The 24,849-nt window shown below is 41.5% G+C and overlaps 1 protein-coding gene across 1 annotated transcript in view; it reads left to right on the top strand.

Annotated features, from left to right (window-relative positions):
* LOC142106904 (putative oxidoreductase YteT) overlaps positions 1-24,234 on the top strand; it is a 92,600-nt gene extending 68,366 nt beyond the window's left edge. The window contains exons 14-15 of the mRNA XM_075189957.1: positions 18,447-18,608; positions 22,141-24,234. Of these exons, the coding sequence (XP_075046058.1) occupies positions 18,447-18,608; positions 22,141-22,266 (288 nt within the window). The 3' untranslated portion in view covers positions 22,267-24,234. The remainder of the gene's footprint in view (positions 1-18,446; positions 18,609-22,140) is intronic.
* Positions 24,235-24,849: the final 615 nt, after the last annotated feature.

The raw sequence follows: 24,849 nt of genomic DNA, 5'->3' as shown, positions 1-24,849 counted from the left end.
AAAACATCACCTGTTTCAGCATGTTTGCCAAGGGCACCATAGATGTCTAGTAACCGACCGATTCACAGTCATCATTTGCATCCTGGCTAAGAAGCCAAATTCAGATTGTAAGCTCTGGAATGCTACACCGCCAAAGATTTAGCCGCAGAGTAAATTGGTTAACTCCTGCTTACCCAATATTTTATTACAAGTTGTCACAAAAATGAATTAAGGGAGTTTGGTATTTCAACAGGTTAGAAACCACCACCCCAGGACATCTGTGATTGATACGTTGGCTGCTGGGAGCAGGAATAGCTACTGTATGTAAGATTGCACACAATTTCCGTTTGTGTTTTTTTTTAGATTAGTGTAATTGTGTTTGTGCTGTCTCTATATATCAGCTGTTTAATGCTGCAGGCTCTATATATCTTTATGACTGATTTCCTGTGCTATAGGCACCAAAACCAGATTTTAATGTCTGCAGGGAAAGTTGTATAATTCTGTTGCCCCATTTAGAACACTGTCTGTTATATAGAAGATGGTTTCGTTTAAATGAAGTAGAAGTGGATTATATCGCTCTTGTTATCTGTAATCACAGAGATGCACCCGCAGCTTGCATGTACAATTTAGAGTAAAACACCGCTGTACTGTATGCAATTCAGTGCAACTAATCCAAGCAGGGGAGTTGCCATTATAAATTCAAATTCATTTTTCTTTGCTTCCTCCAGTGCATATAAAAAAGTGGTGCGTTGAAGGCGAGAACTCTGCTTGTGTGAGCCGGACCTCGTTCTGCTCTGTACGTAGTCCTGGCTGGCATCCAGCATCCTCACGAGGGAGCACCGTTTATATTTATTTTTTGCACTGATAGTACAATAGGTACTATGTAAGTAACAAATTAGCACTTCTACCTCACAGCACTGGGGTCATGAGTTCAATTCCCGACCATGGCCTTATCTGTGTGGAGTTTGTATGTTCTCCCCGTGTTTGCGTGGGTTTCCTCTGGGTGCTCCGGTTTCCTCCACACTCCAAAAACATACTGGTAGGTTAATTGGATGCTAACAAATTGACCATAGTCTGTCTGTCTGTGTCTGTCTGTTTGTGTATTAGGAAATTTAGACTGTAAGTCCCAATGGGGCAGGGACTGATGTGAGTTCTCTGTACAGCGCTGCGGAATTAGTGGCGCTATATAAATAAATGGTAAGTAACAAATTACCTCTAAATTGACAGGTTGCAAATTCTTTAGGATTAATCAAAAACAGGTTTTTGTGTATTTTGAACAAAAACAAACAAATGCAGTTGCTTGCAGGTGGAATTTCTGGAGTGTCTGGTTATCGATTACCGTGTTGAAGAATGTAAAGGCCATCTGTGTTTCAGTACTAAACTAATACATGTCCAGGAATGTACACTAGGCAATTCATACAGGTGCACAAATTTTTAGATTCACAAGCCCATGCAAGTATGTGAATTGTTCTGCCACGTTTCTGGTGGAAGGAGAATGCAGAACCAGCTTCTATACTCCCGGGGTAGATCAATTTACACACAGACATTCATAAACCCATCAATGCTTACTCTGAGGTTGCCTATACTTCTTGTGTCACACTTGTACTTTTTATTTTATTTTTGGTATTTCAGGGGTAGGTTTGTGCCTTTTTATATGTTTTAAAAAACAATGAATTCCACTGAAAGTATTGGCTCATGCTGGATTTGAGCCACCCCTGAGAATATGTAAAAAAATAGCCCAAAAATGCCCCCAATTTCTACCCTTTGAATGTTAATTTAAATATCTGCACTCAACATCTTGTAATTTGCATGTAAGCACAATGCAATGTACATTCAAGCAGAGCCCCAATCTGGTTAGCCTCTTCCATCCGAATCGGCAAAATTGTGCTCCGCCTCCCGTCCCCAGTCGATGGCGTATTGATATGCACGACATCACAAAACGGTATGTGTGCTGCTGGCCTGCATCTTTAAGGCGGTACAGTGGCTCACGGTTTAGCATTGCACCCTCTCTATGGTGGGGCCTTGTTTCCCACCAAGGAACTATATGTGTGGGGCATATATATATATATATATATATATATATATATATATATATATATATATATATATATATATATATATATATATATATATATATATATATATATAATCTCTGTGTATTTGTGTGGTTCCCCTCTGTGCACTGTGTAATCTGTTGGCATTTTATACTGATGATAATATTAATATTTAAGGTTTTTTAATAACCTTTAATGTGTCTATTGGTCATTTGTCTGTACTCAAAGATCACAACAGTCAAATTCCAGCTCTGGACTGCCCCCTGCTGGCATCACATGTGACTGTTCTGTATTCCACCAGAAAGATATAAAATTATTAACACATTGGTTCAGTAGGCTGCAGAAGTATTACCCCAAATAACATAATCTTTTCATCTGTGGTTGTTTGGAGTCACGTTAGCCAAAATATTGAAATAAAACTTGGTAAATGAGTAATTTTTGCATTGTGGTCGTATGCAGCAGAAATCCTTGGATGCAGCAGAATGAATTGTTTGTCCATTTAGCTTTTAAAAGGCAGTACCAAGAATAAAGACAGTATGGTCCTCATAGCGATCAATAGATCACAGTGTTTGGGGCTGCTGTGATTCCTGACAGGGTGTCTTTATAATGATCAATAGTTGCTATTTTGAGGTCTGCTACAACTGGGGTTTACGTTCCTTGGACCGCTGTGCATTACAACATATCATGATTTAATACAAATGTTTGTTGATTGGTGGAAGGAACAAGAAGGGTGTTGGAGGCACCAGAATTTCTTGTCCCAGTCAGTCTGACAGTACCAACATCTGGGCACAAGGTTACAGGAAGTACTGCAATAAGTCCATCACAGGTTTTATAGTATCAGTGATATATTGGGAAGAATACTGGGTAAAAGTACTAGATTAAGGGGGATTTCAAGCAAATGTGTCATTTTTCAATTTGAAAATGGTTCCTTATTGGCATTTAAAAATGGTGTATGTTTAGGCGAGGTATGGGCTGGCATTTGATTTGCGTTTAAAAAAAATTGACACAGTTGTTAAATAGGACTTTTAATACCTTCCAACTATCCCAATTTAGTTGGGACATTCCCAGCTTGAGGGACTATACTAACAGTCAGCACTTTTTGTTTTTTTCCTCTCACTTGCTACTGTGGAGGGAGGGGGGCTGGAATTTAAGAACCTCATTTAGAGTCTGACGCAAAGTCCGTTTTAGGCGCAGCCAACAAAAAAACACTATCACGCATGTGCAGAAAGTACCAAATCCGCCTGCATCTTGGACGCAATTAACACTTGCGACGCACTACAAGAGAATGGGAGGAACGCTGAATTGTGAAGGTGTGACCATGTAAATACATCCTTGTCGCAGTGAGGCGCAGACGCAACACACGTCAAAACAGGGCTAAAGCTGTGCGGCAGGAATGAGGTGGCACAAGCGGTTAGCTAGCTGCAGGAACTTCTCGCAGCTCGATAGGGTATTAAGAGTGGGACGCAACTGGGATTGCTTGCCACTCGTAATACCCTACCAAGCTGCGGCACACTCCCACTCCTACACTTCTTAAACGGACTTTGCGTCCGACTCTAAATGAGGTCCTAAATGTCTTTTTCAGGGGATTCCTGATTTGGAGTAATTTTGGGAGGTGTGATTTTTACCTGCATTGTTTGGAAGTCACTCCAGTGGTTTTAACTTGTGTTTAAATGGAGTAAGAATTGTTTAGAAAATCACAATGCAATACTAATGTAGCGCAGCTGAACGCAAGTGGTCTGATGATATTGGAAAATATGGGTTCCTTTGTCAGACCTGTTGTGCTAGTGATAACAATGAATGTAATTTAACGCCACTTATGGAATTATGTCATTATTTTTCCTGTATTTTTGGTTGTTAAGTTTCCCTGACCCTGGAAACCAATGTATGGAAACTGGGGGGAAAAAAGTAATTATAAATACTTATTGTGTTGGCCATTAACAAGAGCAGTGATTTTTGCTCCGTGGAATACGCTCAAATTATGTTGTCTCTTTCTTGACACTATACTGCATAGAAAGCCAGAAAAAAATGTATTTGACCCCCATGTTAATTATGAATAAGAAAAATGAATACTAATGCCAAGTATAGTACATTTCTGTTCTGTATGAGTGACGGGAACAGCTCTCTGGCTGTTGACCACAGTCCTAAATTTGTGAAGAAATAGTCAAACAAAAGCAGCATAAAGATAGTATTCAGAGCAGACACCAGCCCTGAACTCTGCGCTGGATTACATAGCACCATTTCCGTATATTTTTAGCAGGACCATGCCTGCTGCCAACTGATAAGAGAGACTCCTGTGCTTCCTTTGCAAACAATTCAGAATCAGTATGGATAGGTCTCTATTCCGACAGAGTGTCATAAATGAGAACTGCATGGAAATTTAAACACAGTCCAGTTTTCTAACCTACCTCCATCATTATTAATGTAAGAGTCTCGCTTCTAGGCAGTGATGCAGAAGTCCCTCTGCAGAACGGAGATGTTCTTGGAATATTGTCAGCTTTTGACATTGTACTTGGCTAAAATTAACACATACTGTGCCTCTTTAAATGGAAATACTGTTTATGTATTGCTTTTGCTGCAGACTATGGAAAGCCTTTAAGGAGCAAATAAAGCCACTGTTGGTTTGACATTCATACGTGGGCAGCACGGTGGCTCAGTGGTTAACACTTCTGCCTCACAGCACTGGGGTCATGAGTTTGATTCCCGACCATGGCCTTATCTGTGTGGAGTTTGTATGTTCTCCCCGTGTTTGTGTGGGTTTCCTCCGGGTGCTCCGATTTCCTCCCATACTCCAAAAACATACTGGTAGGTTAATTGGCTGCTATTAAATTGACCTTATTCTCTCTCTCTGTGTATGTTAGCTTTCAGTCTAAATTCCCTAGAATTTAGACTGTAAGCCCCAAAGGGGCAGGGACTGATGTGAATGAGTTCTCTGTACAGCGCTACGGAATTAGTGGCGCTATATAAATAACCGGTGAGGATGATACCTCTCAGCTGTACAGATTTAGGCCGGACAGTCCCAATATGAGAGGCCTGTCCTGCCGTAGCGAATGTCAGCACCTTTGTCTGCGTGGTTAGAATGTTGGGCTGCATACATGGCAGGAAGTTGTGCCAGTACTGCGCACTGTTGAGTGGTGTGTTACTATAGATCAATGACTGTGTATTACGGAGTTGAATAATACACCCGAATTAAATGTTGAGTTTCTACAAATCCGTTCACCATGCTCTGGTTCCCTCTTCTGCGGCAGGCTGCCATGTTAGGAGAGAGAGAAGCTGCTCTAACTAAAAGATGACATCCTGGAAGATTTGCTTTGCAGAAATGCAGCGTGTGACAAAAATCAAGGGTCTTGTCATGTATTCACATAAGTCTTTTCCTCTGACAATGAGCCTGCTTTTAAATTTGAGATGCACAGTGGGGTGTAGAGAAATTGTGGCACTGGTTTGTCATAAATGACTGTTGCCCGTATAATAATTATTAGTTGTAGCTTTCTGCTAATATGCAACAAGTAATTGTTATGTCTCAGTTTCTGAGGTGCCAATACCAAACTAAATTAACTATAAGGTTCAAGAAATAGAATTTGCTGATTGTAGTGCTCAAACAGTCTTGTAACAATATTTAAATATTACATTTGAAAATATTGTTATAAGACTGTGCACTACATTCAACAAGTTCTAATTCTGGATGGAAAGCTAGTCAGATTTTATTTGTAATATGTTTGTTATGTTATTCATACATTGTTGTGAAACTGACTTTTTTAAAGAAAAATAATAATAACATACGCAGTCACAGGACAGCTATTAAAGGCACCCGAGTATCCTTCAGTGGACCCCAAACCTAGCCTAAGAGTTCCCCCTATAGCATTATATAGTTTAATTTAAAGAAAACAAAGGGAACATTGACTGTAGTGAACTGTAATATCATAACAAAGTTAAAAAAGTGGAGATGTTGCCTATAGCAACCAATCAGATTCTAGCTGTCATTTTGTAGAATGTATTAAATAACTAGAATCTGATTGGTTGCTATAGGCAACGTCTCCACTTTTTCAAACCCACAGTTTAGTAAATATACCCCTAAGTTTCAGTTCTGTCACAGGGAAATATACGCTCTATCACAAAATATATTTCATATGAATAGCCTTTGCATGATTCAGAACTGTGGGGTTTTTTTTTGTTTGTTTTTTATCTGTGATTATACAACTTTATCTACTACATCTGTGTGTCACACGTGTGACTTTTGGCTATAGATTGTAGAAAAATCCCAGCATCCTCTGCTGCGATCCGGCAGGTAATATAGTTACCCACTGTCCCTAATTTACAGGGACGGTTACAGGGTTTAACATGAAATATTCTGAGCAATTTTTTGCATTGCCCAACTGCACGGTACAATTCCTCATATTCTGTATATTGGATGTAATTGTTACTATATGTTATTTTTCTTGGCTCAGGATTGAACCTATACCTATAAAATGTGAAGCTAATACATTATAACCAAGGCAAGTAAACACTGTGAGTTTGTAGTCACTGTACTTAGCTTTAGAGTGATTTATTTTCTTCTTTTTGATGAGCACGTTTGCAAGATTCTAATTTTTTTTAAACAAAATCATAGAAATAAGACTAAGCAGTTACTTTGCCTGATTGCTGTGTTGAATTTATCTCGCTCATGACCTGTATATTGTTTCTGTGCAGTTTATGTAACCTAATCTCTTCATTGGAAGTCGGCAATCATACCAAAACAGTTACTGGCTGTTCTAGGGAGCCTATAAAAAGGACCTGAGGCAGCTACGTAGCTTTTGAAAATTATTTAAAGATGACTTTTCACCAGGTCCTTTGATGTTATTTGTTGTTTTACTACGAGTTGCCTTGTGCGATATGAACTAAAGCAAATAAAGAGGGTTCTACTGTAGCAGAATTTGCAGAAGAAAAAGCATTTTATGCAAAGCGCTGTTTATGCGCTGTGTTCTATCTTGGGCAGTCTTCCTGCAGCCAGCATGGTGTGTGAGCTGTGACAGTATTATAGGAACAGATAGTTCTATTGGAAGCAATTAGGTTCTAGTGCATCGTAGATGTGTGAAAGTCAGAGGGCGTGTGGATAAAACAAAGCATTTTATGTGGCTCTGAATGAAGCAGGTGAGTGGGGGCCTTGTGTGTATCAAGAATGGCGACACTGTGTGGTTCTCACACAGGATAGTGTCACGGGTGTATTGAGAATGGGCCACTCCTTGACTAACATCCAACCAAATGGCTTTCTGTCGTCAGAGACAGAAAGTTAACTAGAGCGGCTGATAGGAGGTGACACAACTTGTGCCGAGGAACAAACCGGCTACAGCCAACCAGCTAACAGCTTCACCAGCGGTACTGTAAGATCAGAAGACACATCTTATCATATAGTATCTTGTCAAGGATGGGCCATGCAATCCGACTGCCCATCATATTCCCACCTATGCTAGTGAACAGCAAGAAGCTGCAGTAACAGAACACTGATATGAACAGGGTGACATTGGAACGCTCAGGATACCTGAACATTCCGCTGGTAATGCGCCACGCCGCCAAGCATCCAATTGACCCTAGTCTGTCGGTGTGTGTGTTAGAGAATTTAGACTGTAAGCTCTATTGGGGCAGGGACTGATGTGAGTGAGCTCTCTGTACAGTGCTGCAGAATTAGTGGCGCTATATAAATAAATGATGATGAAAATCTACAAACAGACCCAAAGAAATTACATTGAATTCAGCTTAAGTGACTCTCCCATTCACCAGATCGCCGTCCAGTACATTAATAAAACTGAGACGATCTCTGGAGATTAGGGACAGTTGGCAACTATGGTGAACTGTCAGGCAATGTTTCAGTACTAAAAGAACAAGCACATTTTATCAACATTTTATATCCCCTCACGGATTTTACAATTAAGCTGGGTACACACCTATGCAATCTGACTTCAGATGCGATTTCTGTAACGACTTTTACAAATGACTGAAAGTCCCTATGAGCATTCTAATTCATGCGTACACATCTACACCATTTACCATCAGATCGGAGATCTTCATCTCTCATAACCATCTGCTGAAAAGATCGTAACTCTGTACACACTCTATAGATATCTGCCTACGCTCCTGGTCGTGAGTGCGTACACACTTCTGCATTGGCCCAACGTTGAAGGTAATTTTTAGGAAGCTTATAAAGCCAGATCAACAGATGCGATGTGCTTTAGTACCATAAGACATGATCGTGGGAGCGTACGCACTCTTGCAATATCTGACCAAATGGTCTGTTATCGTGTGATCTACACAATGATTGCATCAGTGTGTACCCAGCTTAAGTTACTGAAATGAGGCATACAACAACATGGTGAGTTGTTTAATTTAAATGTCCTAAAATAAACCTGATGACTGAACTAATTTATCGGACGATTTGCTTCCTGAGCGCTGTAACAGATCTATCTAGTGATGCAGGGAGCAGGGGGTTTTAACCTTCAGTGACCTAAATCAATGACATATGTTGGATCTAAACAGAAGTGAATGTCATTGTCCAGGCTTTCCAGATTAAGAATTCTGTTTTATACAGGGGTATTTGTAACCCCATTCAATAGCTCTATTTTATTTTATTTTTTCCCCAATTCATTTTTTATTGAACTCAAAATAAACGATAAAGTGTTACAGAAAAAAAAGGGGAAATGTAATTGAGAGGTAAAAATCTCTATTTTGAAAGTAACAGATTATTCTACGGTGCTAAAAATCATATTGTAGCATATCTAAAGTACAGTATTTGCTGTAAAATAATAGTTTGCACTTATGCAAACTGTTAATGTCATTTATTTAACACATTCTACAGAAGGATAACTACAATCTGATTGGTTGTTATAGGCAACATCTCCAATTTTTCAAACGCGCAGTTTAGTAAATCTACCCCCTGGAATGTAGCAATAGGAAATTTGAGAACCTGCGCTCCCTGTAGGTGAATATGTGGTGATGCTGCCGTAGGGGCAAAGGGGTATACGGAGAGGAGTTCCAAACTTCCTTTGGTAATCAATGATGTTGATAATAATAATATATACAATAATAATATGCACCACCACATGTGCATTGTTATAGTAAATTAAATTGTACAGAAGGTCCATGTCATATGGTTATAAGACATCTCTGATGTATAATCTTTGCGCCAAGGGCATACCCCCTTGAATGACTGGTAGCGTCCATTCCACAAGTCATGTTTAAATTGCCTGTGTGTTACATTTTACCTAGGTATGATAACAACCTTTTTACTTTTTTTGCAAACAAAAGTACTTCAAAGCCTTTTCTTATAGATTGTGTTGAAATCAGAGCCGTAACTTAGTATTCTAGCACCTGGGGCGAGAAGGACAAATGCCGCCCCACTAGCCCTCAATTTTAACCAAATGAACTTAAAATGTTTCTAAATTGCGCCCCCCCCTTCAGCAATTCGCCCTGGGCGTTCGCCCCTGTCGCACAGCCCTAGTTACGGCCCTGGGCGTACGCCCCTGTCGCACAGCCCTAGTTACGGCCCTGGGCGTTCGCCCCTGTCGCACAGCCCTAGTTACGGCCCTGGGCGTTCGCCCCTGTCGCACAGCCCTAGTTACGGCCCTGGGCGTTCGCCCCTGTCGCACAGCCCTAGTTACGGCCCTGGGCGTTCGCCCCTGTCGCACAGCCCTAGTTACGGCCCTGGGCGTTCGCCCCTGTCGCACAGCCCTAGTTACGGCCCTGGGCGTTCGCCCCTGTCGCACAGCCCTAGTTACGGCCCTGGGCGTTCGCCCCTGTCGCACAGCCCTAGTTACGGCCCTGGGCGTAGGCCCCTGTCGCACAGCCCTAGTTACGGCCCTGGGCGTTCGCCCCTGTCGCACAGCCCTAGTTACGGCCCTGGGCGTACGCCCCTGTCGCACAGCCCTAGTTACGGCCCTGGGCGTTCGCCCCTGTCGCACAGCCCTAGTTACGGCCCTGGGCGTTCGCCCCTGTCGCACAGCCATAGTTACGGCCCTGGGCGTTCGCCCCTGTCGCACAGCCCTAGTTACGGCCCTGGGCGTTCGCCCCTGTCGCACAGCCCTAGTTACGGCCCTACTGAAAATGTTCTTTTTTTTTTCTTCACCTGATTCATTTCAGTCTCTGTTTTCTCATTGGCTCATGATCATTCCATAAGCAGACTGTGATAACAGAATTATTCCTGAACGTGCTGCATGTCCGTGCGGATCTGATAGCTTGAGCATCTCCCTTTGCTGCAGCGTAGGCCTGTGTACATTGTACATGCTTTAAAAACACAATTGTGACTGACAGATGACCGCTTCCTACAGGGGTTTCCATGGTGTTCTAATGGGGAAAAAATCCTTTGTAGATTCAAATCCCGGGGTTGTCAAGGAGACGGCTAGTACCGTGTGCAGCCTTGTGGTTTGCACACAGTCCTCCTACAATGCTGGGTGTCAAGTTTCACCTCCACAGCTTAATCTGTTCAGTATCAAAGAACACATAAGGACCTGGCTAATCCTTAACATAGTAAATATGTGTGGTGGAGAGAACGCCCTGTTGTCAGGATCCTGTAACATGTCATTTGTTTTTTCCCTAACAAGCTGAAGCGTGTGCTTTTGTGGAAAAAGAAAGTGGAATGAATGTCCCATAGTATAGCGATAGCGTTTAATGGTGGACAGAAAAATAAAATTAAGCTTTTAGGACTCTTCTGTACCTCTGTCAGGCATATATTATCATCATCATCATCATCATCACCGTTTATATAGCGCCACTGATTCCGCAGCGCTGTACAGAGAACTCACTCACATCAGTCCCTGCCCCATTGGAGCTTACAATCTAAATTCCCCAACACACACACACAGACAGACGGACAGAGAGAAACAGACTAAGGGCATTTTAATAGCAGCCAATTAACGTACCAGTATGTTTTTGGTGTGTGGGAGGAAACCGGAGCACCCGGAGGAAACCCACACAAACACGGGGAGAACATACAAACTCCACACAGATAAGGCCATGGTCGGGAACTGAACTCATGACCCCAGTGCTGTGAGGGAGAGGTGCTAACCACTGAGCCACCATGCTGCCCCAGTGAACTTCTTACAATAATGGTCTTAAAATTTGGGGGCTGCTTATAACACAGATGCCGTTCCTATTGCGGTTATCTGTGCTAAATTAATTAATTGATTACTGTTTTTTAACAAACCGTAAATGAAAGGGGCTCAGTTAAACTCCAGTAGTTGCTGAAGTGTGAAAATAAGCGTTTGTAGCGGGTAAAAGGCAGTCATCATCATCATCAGCTATTTATATAGCGCCACTAATTCCGCAGCAGTCAGCTTAGAGGGTTTGTATATATGGACGCTAAATGTTCTTGTGTATAAAAGAATTAATGCATTTGTGGTTCACACAAAGCTACGCATTTCTACCATGGACACGCAAGTGTCTATCAGTATTTTTGTGGTGTTTTGGAAGCACCACAAAAAGCGTCTGTTTTACGAACATGAATTATTTGTGTGCGTGCTGCTTGCCTGTAGTTATTGTGCAGACGTATAGCATGCATGTAATTTATTCGCTGTATAGCCGTGGTGCCATGTGGATTTCATTTGTGTCCTGACATACAATCTGCTTGGGATGGATAGAGCAGAATTTTAACATCTTGCATTGGAATCCTTCATTCTGCAATAGCATCTCTGCTTTGTTCCTGTACAGCCTTGTTACATGCATCTAATTGCTTATGTGGAGGAGGGGCAAGGGGCATTAACATGAAGTGAAAGATGGCAGGAATTGTGAAGACTTAGGGCTAGATTTACTAAACCGCGGGTTTGAAAAAGTAGAGATGGTACCTACAAATTAACCAAACAGGCGCTTTTATTTGTGAAAAATGTGTACAACACAGCATTCATTTGCCCTCAGTATGCAATCAAAATAAAATAAAAAGCTTAAAATGGATGCTGCCGAGTTATTTTACTTCAAAACAAGCTCTCCCTTGTCAGCCGTCCTTATAGTGCAGATGAAAGCAGCGACGCCCTTCTTTACTGCTTTCTTATTGGTTGTCTCAACTGTCAGTCACATAGCAACATGAAATATAGCAATAAATGGGTAACAGCTTAGCTAGTAATCAGATAGGTCTGTATCCCCTTTAAAAATGAGTCGCACCACATTTAGCCTCATTAGTGTCACTAGTTACTAGCAGATGGATAGGCTGCCTTCTCATGAATATTGGTACAGTTCACAAAATGGCTGCCTCCACTGTGTGCGGGCAGTCAGTACACTTTAAGTGCTCAAACACACAGATATGTTTCATGTTCCCCCAACCGGTACTGCATAGAGGGTTCATCAAATCCTATGAAGAACGCAATACACATGAGCATTGAAAGTGACCCTTTGGCGGAGATGGGGACACGGCCAAACTGCATCCATGTTCAGTTAGCGTTAACACTGAACACCTGTGTAGTATGTCCTTCCTGTGGCTCATTGAACCCTATGTGAAGGAAAGCAGCCATGTCTGGGATCCTGAATAGTTTCATTTGCCCATTGACTTAGACTATTGTGTGTGAGGATATGAGCTATTTTTTTTTTCCAGTAGACAAGATCAGACGTGTTATTCCTACATAGCTTCATGCCTAATGGTATGCGTTACTCAATCCATGTGTTGCCATTTGAACGTGACTGAATTGGCAGTTTCACCTTTTGCAATGCATGTCTCAAGCAATCTTTTTAAAAGTTATGACAAAGGACACGTTTCTGTATGGTAATGTCCCTAACGAGCAGCGACCTGGCTACCCACCAGATGTGAGGCTGATATAGTCACTTTGTCAATTGCCTGGGCTTCATTCATGACCCCTGACCGGGAACTTTAATCAGCCCTTGAAACCACTGAATAAAGATAAAAGGATATGTAGTTTTTCAGCTCACTGGCTCTAGATGCCAGAGAATAGAGAATAGAGCCACACTTTGCTTTTTTTCTTTGTTCCCATAGAACTTTTTGTAAATAGTGGGAGGTATTTTGATGCAATGTTGCAGGTCATTCATTATGCTGTGATCCACTTGAATTTCCATTATGTAACAAAGTAATACATAGCAGCAAGTTCTGTTTGCAGGCACTAGTCACCTCCTGACATTTCGAGACTTCAGGACAAAGATCGCATTACTGAAATCTCCATATCTTAGGCTGGGTACACACTAGAAAAAATTTCTCCCGATCAGCATGCTAATCCATACACTATACACGTTTTACAAGATTTTCCATCAGATCTGTGCTCTTCATCTGTCATAACCATCGGCTGAAAAGATGGTGACTCTGCACACTCCATAGAGATCTATGGACACTGCCGGTCCTGAGTGCTTACACACTGCAGGATTGGAACGACATCGTTCCATCTTTGAACGAGATTTTTAGTCCGTTTATAAAATAAAATAAAATGAAAAGATACCATGTGCTTTGGAACAATAACCGTTTATCGTTGGAGCGCACACACTAATGCAGTGTTGGCTAACCTGTGACACTCCAGGTGTTGTGAAACTACAAGTCCCAGCATACCCTTCCAGCAATAAGCTGCTGTATATTGGCAAAGCATGCTGGGACTTGTAGTTTCACAAACATCTGGAGTGTCACAGGTTAGCCAACACTGCACTAATGCGATATCAGGCCGCATCAAACTTACTTGCTGTATACACATGGCGTTTCGATCATTTCATTTTCCACGGCATAAGTGGTTATGATAGTTATTACTATCTGGCAAAAACGTTGAACATTCACCGCATCAAGGATGGAGCAAACAATTTTTAACCATCTGTTTTGGACCTGAATCTCATCTTTTCTTGAGTACATAGGTAACAATAAGATGAAAAACAATTCTGCAGACTGATTGCATCCACGCCTGTGTGTCTAACTTTACTTACAAGTGAACAGGTCGTTGTCTCCTGTACGCACTCGTCTTATAAAACACTCTGTGCTGCTTCGAGCAGTCTGATGATTGGCTACAGGTTGTTTCATCCCCGTTCACTTGAAAAACTAAGCGTATGATGAAGGCTGATTACAATAAGAGGTATTGACCCTAGCCAAGCGCACTTTAAAAATTGAGCTATTTAATCAATAATGATCGTTTGTAGATAGTGTGAGTTATTAATGAACATTGTCTAAACGTGCATATCTTAGCTAAAACCACCACAGCCAATCGGACATTTTCTTTCATTGTCTGACCTACACTATACAGCTAATGGGCTTGTTGATTGGTTGCTATGGTTTAAGTGCAGCTTTACACCCTTGACATGGCTAAAGGCCCCTTAACCCCAGTGCAAAATGTATACCATGGCCCCCATACATTACCGTGCCCTAATAACACCCAGCGCACAGCCAAATTACACAGTGTCTACACTTCTTGGAGCTCCCAAATTAGGATCTCTCTTGTAACCGTTTACACAGAGAGCGGGATGGAAAATACCAGCAATAAGCCGGCATAGCACATTGAAGTCACGGCTGTCTGCTACACCTGTTGACATGCCGCTGTTCAGAGCGTTACCTCGGGTTACAGTCTGGATCTCGGCCTCTCAGATTTTGTAACCTGGAAAAGTTTAGCTGTAATGTTTTTTTTTAATGTAGTGCAGTTGTAAAATGTGTTTCTCCCTGTAACAGTCCTGTTGTCCCCTCACTCAACAGAACAGATTTCAGGGGAAAACTGGAAATGGTAAAATGATAGAAGTGAAGGCCCTAAAGTGGTAGTAGGCTGGAATTTGGTGTTTTTACTCTTTCTACGTCACATTTTCAGCCTGACCTATAAACTTGCAAAAGGTTGCTCAGTGTGTTTAATCCTTGGGGGTATTTCCAAAGACCGGAATGTGAGTGTGCTCCGAGTTTTGCATGAGGCTAAGGGGTCTATTTATGACCCTTCGTTTTTTTCTGTAGAAACTTTTCAATCCTCATCGCATAGATGCGGATTGAAAAGTTTCTCATATGTATCAACACAGGAACATCCGTTCTGAAAAACGGCTGCTCCTGTGAAGTCTTACACTTGCCTAACACTGTATTCTTCTCTTTTCCTCCCTCTGCGGTGCCGATCGTCCCTCTTTCAATCCCTGTGCGCATGCGCCGACTGGTAAACTTGGGCATGCGCACAGAGATCCTTGTCTGCAGGAACCTGAAGCATGTGATGGAGGGATCATGTGATCCCTCCACACATGCGCTGTGCAGCTCTGCTCGTCAGAGCAGCGCTGTTTTCAGTGTAATGTTTCACTTATGTTAATGTACGCCAGCTTCAGATGGCGCCAGCTTCAGAGGGCGTACATTAACAAGTAAAAAAAAAAGAAATATTTCACCTGCCAGTTTTTAATACATAGCGGTACTGAGCACTCCCCATACATTGTTATGGGGAGTGCTCAGAAAAACGTTAATGGGTGCAAAGCAGCAGATATCTCCGATATCTGCTGCTATGCTAGATTAATACATAGGGATTTTAACGGTAAAGCCCCGAAAACGTTGTTTTCGTGGCTTTACAAGGGGGAAAAACTTTAATAAATAGACCCCTATATGAGATTTTCTACGCTGCCACATATGGTGGGTTTTCGTAAATGACCAATAATGTTCAAACTGTTTGAATGTGGTTAAGTGGCCGGTGTAACATATCTGGGACCATACCTCCCAAATGTCCTAATTTAGTTGTAGAGTCCTGACTCCGGTGGTCCGTCCCAACAGTCAGGACTTTTGCCTCAATTGCTGGGAATTTTGGACAGATGCCGGCTGTAAATGTGAATGGGGTGTTAGGAGTACAGGGCAGCCTAGGCACGCCCCTAGGGTGTGCGGTCATGCCACACCGCAATGTTTCCTGGAGTGGGGGGGAGAGGGTATATGCTTCAGAAGGGTATGTGGCATGACCCTAGTGACCAGATTTGAGTTACAATGTTATGAGATATATTAGACCTAAAGTGCAACTTATAAATGGGGAAAAACGTCTGTTTGGCTGCCATGTGCCCGAACAGATGCATAGCCCCAATTACATGTTTTATATATGTATCTATGTAAACACTTTGCTAAACAACTTGTGGGGTTGCAGGTCTGTGCACGCTGGATGAGATTAATGAAAAGTCCTGAAAACTACTTCCACTTGCTGACCCTCGTACATGTCTTAATAAAGTCATGAGAGCGAGGAGACATCTGGGGGTATATTTACTAAACTGCAGGTCGGGAGAAGTGGAGATGTTGCCTATAGCAACCAATCAGATTCTACCTGTCGTTTTGTTGAATGCACTAAATTAACATATCCATAAACACCCCCTGGACCATCTTTATTTTACGTGTCAAAATTGTACAGTTTATTTTTTTACTACTTTGGTATTTCCACCAGTAGATTTATTTTGTCTTCATCCCCTTGAACCTCACTCAAATATACTGTGGGGTGGTCACAATTAGAGAACTAATAATAAGTGCGCTACAATATTTTGCGTTGCTGTTGTATGACATGTGGTTTTAGTGACGCCTAGTGTTGACGCACAGTAAATACAGGCAAATGAAATGTTATGTTAACACAAGCCTGCACTAATTCAGGCTGAGAGATGAATGGAATTGCTGTGAAATTTCTAATCACGTTTCACGGTGTAACAAATTGTATCACTGAGGCGCGAAATTCCAGTGAGTTACAGTATATTCATTCAATCATTCACACATTGAGCACTTTTTTTTTTTTTCCTTCGAGATTCCCATTTGCATCGGATTACTTTCTATGTGAGACTTTGTCAACATGTCTGTATGAGACATTGCTTTTATCATTATCTTTTATATAGCGGTGCTCCTTGCAGTGACTGTAGGTGCTCAGCAAAAACATGTCTGTTTATGGCTCAGTGGTTAGCACTTCTGCCTCACAGCACTGGGGTCATGAGTTCAATTCCCGCCCATGGCCTTATCTGTGTGGAGTTGTTTGTTCACCCCTGTGTTTGCGTGGGTTTCCTCCCAGTGCTCCGGTTTCCTCCCACACTCCAAAAACATACTAGTAGGTTAATTGGCTACTATTAAATTGCCCTTAGTCTCTCTCGGTCTGTGTGTGTGTATGTTAGGGGATTTAGCTTGTAAGCTCCAATGGGGCAGGCACTGATGTGAGTGAGTTCTCTGTACAGTGCTGCGGAATTAGTGGCGCTATATAAATAAATAGATGATCATGATTACCTTATGTAGCAGTGCTCCTCATAGTGACTAGAAGGAGACACTCAGTGAATGTGATTATGACACTGAAGTAGTAATTATTATCTTTTTTTCTTTCTGTGTTTCTGAGCTTTCTGAATAGTGAGGTTATTTATTAACGTTGCATTTAGGTGATCATTGCTCATTAACTAACTGGCAGTTGTCTTTTATCTGTTTAGAACAACGTAGACAGGGAAAGCAGGTGTATAACTGTTGTATTTGATTTTGTGCACATTTGCACCTATATAAATATACTAAACCTTCTAAAAAGGAAACTTGGAGGTGTTGCCCACAGCAACCAATCAGTTTGTAGCTATCATTTTCTAAAAAGTGCTAGATAAATGAGAGCTAGAATCTGATTGGTTGCTATGGGCAACACCTCCATTTTTCCTTTTTAGAATGTTTGATCCATCTAACCCCACTGTGTCTCTCAATCTCATACGTGTAATACAGTATGTGATGAATTGTGAAATAGGCCCTTAATATTTTAGAGATTTGTATGATGTGAATGATATCCATGTGCTCTCCTGCTAATGTACATTGTGTATCCTACAAGAGGTCAAGATGTCATCTGGCCATCAGTTTGTCCCCAATTATCAAACCAGGTATCCCACAGTTACTCTTTATGGGCCTGATTCATCAAGTCACGTATTCTGAGAACAATGCAACACATGTTATAGCATGCATACGAGACTGTCATCACTACTGATCGGGACTTAGACTAGACCTCTAGCCGGAGCAAGAGATCCGGCAGAGAAACCAGTAACTTTGTGATGCCCAGAGCTGGATTCGCATGTGGCTGGGTGCTCTTGAGTTTGGCATGCTCCTACTGTAAATTCACTATGGCAAATTGCCCTTTCCCCGCCCAATTCACTCCCCGAAATCGTAGGCTTTAGTAAGTGTCCTTTGCGTATGAAGACGCAGCGTACAGGGCTGTGTTCACGGACGTATCTCTCGCTTCTGGGCACGCTCAGAGTGATTTTACGGACCATCCGCTCACAATTGGCAGATACGTGTCTTGGTGAATCAGGCCCTATGTCTTGAGGTAGCTCCGAATAATAGGCTAATAATAAGGTTGGTAATTATTGTATTACTAGCTAGTACTACTGTATTTCACCTGTAGGTGTCACTGTTGCTTTAACTGTTCATGAGGAGGCCTAGTCTGTGACTAATATCTATCCCTACACGAATGCAAGCTAAAGAAGAAGTTGCATTGTATGTCTGACAATGTATCATTATAATGTCTTCTCTTACTAATGACCAGAATTTTTCTGTCGCTAAAGGGAGAATTACGCTGCCGTGGAGGGGGTCCTATTCAAGTGTTTGATTTTGTGACAAGAAAGGAAACCTCTTATATGGTAAAGAAGGCATTTATCCCACCGCATCTGGGAGGACACGGCGGGGCGGACTACTACCTTATCAACAGCTTCATTTCTGCAGTCGCTGTAAGTACTGATCCGTCTCTTTTAAATGTGCCGTTACTCATTGGAGTGGACGTAGAAATGTTGAGGCCTGAACTGATATTCATGAGGATATCTCTTCACTAGAAACCAGTGACCGTACTAAGGCATGAAGCACAGTGAGTCTGGTATACAGTACAGACCCCTGCCTAGTGGCTAGTGTACAATACAGACCCCTGCCTAGTGGCTAGTGTACAATACAGACCCCTGCCTAGTGGCTAGTGTACAATACAGAACCCATGTTGGATGGTTAGTGTTCCATGCAGACCCTAAATTCTAATGCCTAAAATACAGCACATACCCCAGTTCAGTTAATACACAATGCCAATGTCAATTCTGTTGGATTGTATACAATGATGTTCCCCATATCTGATGACTAGTACACAATGCTGGTGTCAGTTGTGTACTGTGCAGTGCAGGCTTAATTTCTGGTGGCTAGTGTACAACACAGACCCACAGGCAGACGATCTATAGTTCTCCAAATTAAATAATATTTGCAGTTTCCTGGTTGGTGGTAAACGTGTATTCTGACAATGTCAGCTATGTCTGGGCACTGTTGGATCAGCCACTCGGATTATAGCTCAGTCTCTCAGCTCGGGTCTCTAGGCGTAAATCAGCAGACAGGTGACCCTGCAAATGCAGTTTTAATAGCAGCAAAGTTTATGTAGTGCAGATGTAGTGAGTGTAGCTCTCGATGAAAATAAATGTTGTAGCGCTTTTATATCTCCTAACCTCACAGTTCATCTAATTACTTTAGGCAGTACTGTTACTTTACACAAGAGCTGACCTCACGTAGTGGCACTGTCACGTGAACTTTAATCTCTCTGCTTCTTAACATTTGTGCTCACCCCAGCCTACTCACTTGGAGTGGGTTCATCACCAACCATCCTCAAGTACACTTGGGACACTTGGAAGTGTAGTCACGGACCTCATTGGTGTCTCACGGAATAAGCACCGATTTTCACACTTCTCGACTCACAATTAGGGCAGGGTAACCGCTGTCTAACCTGGTGGCACTCTCAAGCTCGCACAACTGTTGGGTTCACCTGGCATCGAGTGAGTCGAAGGGATGCAAAACTCGAGCTAGCATGACTCAAAAATTAGCACATAATGGCAGCTCTCCCGTCCAAGCCAGGTTTGGATGGGCTTTGTGTATTTTTAATTATTTCTTGAGCATTCTGCTGGGGGTGTGACTTAGAGGGTTCCAGAGCAGGGGTGGGCAACAGACCAGCCTTGGGCCGCATGCAGATGGCCGTTGCAACTTGTCCATGGATTAAAGTTATGGCTGAGAGTGCCGGGCACATGGCCTGAACAGCTCATTTGCTTGGTTATTTGTTTTCTGTATTTTTAAATATGTGTTTGAACATGGTAAGGTGCTGTGACCTCATTCATCTCCTGCTTATCTGGCTTAGTATGTCTGCAGCCCAGACTTAAAGGAGACTGGTGTTGCAAAGTAATATTGTATAATGACATAAGACTAGAAAACACGATCTCCATGTCAAGTTTATAAATCTATCTGCAAATACCATCTAGTCCTGATGTCTTTCCGTTAAAAATATATAGTTTTTGAGATCTGTTCCATGTTAAGTGGGGCATCATGGAGAGACCTCTGCTCTGCAGGGAGGACAGGGATGCACAGGTCAGAGAGAAACGCTTGGGCTTCCTCCGGATTGAAAGCAGTTGCGGAGGAGTAGAAGCCGGTTGTCATGAACTGCAGCGACAGTGACCGTCTCATTTCCGGTCACAGCTACTAAACACTGCTGCCTTACATTCACCAAACTAGCGCAGACATAGGCAGATAGAGAACCGTACCAATCTGCTCCCGGACAAAGGGTGCTAATGCATTTCTTTATTTGCATGCAAAGAAATACTGGCTGGTTTGCATGTAGCACACAAATAGTGGACAGTTTTATATTTACACAGCAATTTAGAGTTTAGCTAGGACACGTCCCCTCCCTCCTCTAAATCTGTCTTTAAATGTATCCCCCCTGCAGTGCAGTGGCGTTTTGCCAAGGTGCAAATTTGCTCCTTTTTGTTTTTTTGCCCCTAACTCTGTATGCTCAATATGTGCACATTTTTCTATACATAATTTCCACTAACGTTTCTAACATTTGAATTGTAACAACTAATTCATAGATTGTATGTATATACTGTGTGTGTGTGTGTATATATTATATATTTCATAGTTTAGCAATGTCTTTGTAATGCAGTTAATTTTCTTGTAACGTTTATGTGGCCCATGCACCTAGCTTTAAATACCCGGTAATGTGCTGCTTCCGTCACAGCTACACGAGAAAGTCGGGACTCCTAGCGAAACATTGGATATAATGTGGTTGTGTGCATGTCTGGAACCTCTGAAACTACTCCCATAACTACCTCCATTACACAGTACTTTAAATTTTATTTAGCAGTTGAACTATTTAAGAACGCAGATATATTACTACGTAACATAGCTACAGAGTGAGGACTCGCATTAGCCAGAAACTGTCTGTGCATTTACCCCAGATTACAACACTGTGACAGCAGTTCTGCCAGTGCTCAGTCTTTGATTTGATCGCCATTTGCAATTAAATATACTGGGTGGCAGTATAATTTATTAATTATATTATGCTTATTACATTATTGAGTTATCAGCTCATCTTTAAAACGAGCGCTTTTTAAAATTTAGAGAGTCCTTCTATACAATACTCATCCTCTACTGTTTATCACTGCAATCAATTATATATAATAACATATAACAATAATAATATTGTTTTTATATATCAAAATAATTATATGTTGATAAATAATAACAATATTCTATTTTTTTAACTTTATTCACTTTATTGTCTAGACTATATTCATGCTGGACAGCTTTGTTTTGTGGGGTCCATTTCTGTCTTGTTAATAATTGTGTCTTATACCACTCTTTCTTCACATATATATTTCATACTTGCCAACTCTCCCGGAATGTCCGGGAGACTCCCGAAATTTCGGGTCAGTCTCACGGACTCCCGGAGAGCAGGCAAATCTCCCGCATCCCGCTACTGGCGTCTGAAAATGATGCAATTCGCTGTGAATCGCGTCGTTTTGACCCCGCCCCTGCGTCAAACGGCATTTCCGTCGCTGGGGGAGGGGCCAAAATGACGCATTTGGCCGCGTCCCGCCCCTCCAGTCACACCCCTCTCCCGGAAAGAAGTTGCCCAAAGTTGGCAAGTATGATATATTTATTAAATAAATGTTTTTATTACAGTGTCCATTCCTCTATCTAGTATGTATAATAGTCATATCTTTATTTAAGGGTGTTGTTGCTATTCCTGTGTATGTAAGCCTGACCATGTTTATCGGTGACGGCTGGTCAATGTGTGTTTCCAGTGATTGTGATTCATCAGAGTACAGGATTCTTCCCAGGAACAGCCCCGTTACTCAGTTATACGCATTTCAAGGTGTGGGGGAAAAATCCTAAAATGAATACATTTCTCCTTTATTCATATAGATGCTTGGTATTAACCGTCTGGTTTGTGGTTGCTTTCAACAGAATAATGACCCGTCGCTGATTGCTACAGGCCCAGACGAGACTCTTCGAAGTCACCTGCTGGTGTTCCAGGCCGAGAAATCCAGGAGAGACAGCTGTGTGGTGCATATAGACCACCATGGACAATAATTCTGCCGAGCGTCCTGTTTAAATCTGGTATATACTGTATTTAACAGCTCATAGATTTTCAGCGTCCCCGTCTTTTATTTGCATACTGCCTGCAGACCTTAAACTGGATTATAATATCCGTATGACGGTTTACAATGAGCTACGTGTTGCAAAGGACCAATAAATCTAATATACAAGCTGGATTATAAACAAAAAAAAAGCTACCTAATAATAATCTCAAATATATAAGTAAAAGTTTCAGGAGTTAAATAGAACTGAATACATATGCGGGAAAGTTGTGATCGAGGGGGAAATTATTCTTCTGCGCACAGCAGACTTCCTGTCATAAACCCACAGCCAGCCTCCCCCAGCTGGCTTTTGTTCACGGATAGCAGGATTCTCAGGCCCCAGTCAAATAAATAAATACTCAACAGCCATTTTGTAGTGCCTTTCATAAACGAGAAAGAGAGAGAAAGATGGCTGCCGGTCATGTGTTTTATATAGCTTTACACCAGTCTTTGCTCATTTGCATTTTGGGTTCAGAAGCTCTGGCTCTTCCAGTAATCTGCCTTATTGCAGAGCAACTGAGATTCAATATGGACACCACAGAAGGGAACCTAGGATCCTGGGATAGTCGTGCTAACTCTTTCCTTCATTCACATCTGTCAACAATTTCTTTCTTGATGTATATCGTAAAACAACAGTAAATGTATTTCAAGTTACACCTTTCTTCTAATAAAAGGTTTTATTTCCTTTAATGCAATATATATTTCAAACATGGCGCCACCATTTATAGGACTATGCTTAGACATTCTGTGCCTGAGGCTACAGGAGAAATGGCGTCCTTCTCATCCCTTATGCAGACTGTTATAAACATTTATAGCTGAGCTGTATTAACTTTAAAAGATACAGGGGTCTATTTATGAGCCATCGTAATTTTCTGACGTTAGCGATCATTTCTTATCGCATTGATAAGAAATAATATAACGTGCCAATTTATTAACTTTGTTCAGCTGACACAGCTGCTCTGATAGGAGCCTGCCCCGGCGAATAATTTATGATAAGCATTCGCAATCACTTTACTTACAGGCTCTTATAACCAGGCAAAAATTACGATGGGAGAAGGGATCCGAAGATCCCGCTCCTTTGATGCCCACCCCTTAGACTACAACGGCTTATGCCATCTTCAGATGGTGTTAGCTGTCGGGGTCAAGCTCCGAATTTTGGTGCTTGATAAAAAAAAAAATGCATAATTGCAGTCCCCATAGACGGCTATCGGGACTCGATTTGTGAACGATGGGGCTGGGACAGCAGCAGGTATCGGAGATATCCTATAATCATAAATAGCCTAGTTACTAATTAATGTGATTTTAACCTCCTCTGAGGTTGATAAAATGGCTCCATAGAGATAGATATAATAATCTAAAAAGGAAAAGTGGGAGTATTGCCCATAGCAACCAATCGGATGCTAGCTATGATTTATCTAGTACATTCTAGAAAACAATAGCTAGAATCTGATTGGTTCCAATTTTTTTCATTTTAGAAATTTAGTAAATTTACCTCGTAGTATTTTTTTAACTATTATTAGAACTACTAATGAGGTAAATACAAGTAATTAAACTTTTGCATCAAGAAAATTGACATTTTTTAAAAATTAATTCCCTTAAGTTTTCTGCTCCCAAAACTCAATGTCTCATGTTACCTTATTATAGGAAGATCCCGTGATCATTTCACACGAAGAAATTGCTTGTTCATCGCTAGTATTTAACGATTGTGCAGGGAGATGTACTTCAGCTACAGCTAAAGTGTTACTGCCTGGTTGTGTGTTACATAGAGTAACTGTGCGACTGTAATCTCTCAATCATGTCTTTATGCAAATCTGAATGTTTTATATAACGGGAATTATATATATGGCTGAAATGTATTTCATTTTTATTTGTAAGTTATTATAATATGAAATAATCATTAAAGCTATATACAAAATAGAAATCGGTGTGATGCTATTTCCTAATCCTTTTGTTGAATACTTCTTTGTATGTTACGATGAATACGTTCCTTTTATAGACTTTGTTCCTCAGTTGGACATTGACAGCGTTTCCAGGGCGACCGTGTCAACCTGTATGACCAGAAACACTACACGCTGGGCTGCTATTGGTTCAGGTGAATGCTACATGCCTGCAACTGATATTACACAGCTATGCAAATTACATGTTACTGAGTCCGTTGTGCTGTAGGTGGACTTATTATGTGTCTGGTTAAACAATAGCCGATGGCAATCTGCCCTTTACGGGGATTATTGTTTACAGACCTCCTGCTACACAATCGGGTAACTATAAACTAGTTCATATAATTTCATAACCCCAAGTCATGCACCTCCGTATTTTATTACTGCAAAAGGTCTCCTTTATTAAAGAAGAAGCCAATAATGAAATGGTATATAGGAGGTAAACTTGCTATGTGTTCTTACAAAAGTATATAGAGGTTTGTCGCCAGCGGATCTTTTAGCCAGCGATGTATGAGAATCAGTCGAATCAAAGTATAAAGAAAATCACAGGGCAGAAATAAAATCCATTCAAGAGATTGACACCGTAAAGTGTCGTCCTT

The sequence above is a fragment of the Mixophyes fleayi genome, chromosome 11, assembly GCF_038048845.1.
Source record: "Mixophyes fleayi isolate aMixFle1 chromosome 11, aMixFle1.hap1, whole genome shotgun sequence".
Taxonomy (NCBI): Eukaryota; Metazoa; Chordata; class Amphibia; order Anura; family Limnodynastidae; genus Mixophyes; species Mixophyes fleayi.
The sequence above is the reverse complement of the archived record's forward strand: the minus strand, read 5'-3'. Positions and strand labels throughout refer to the sequence as shown.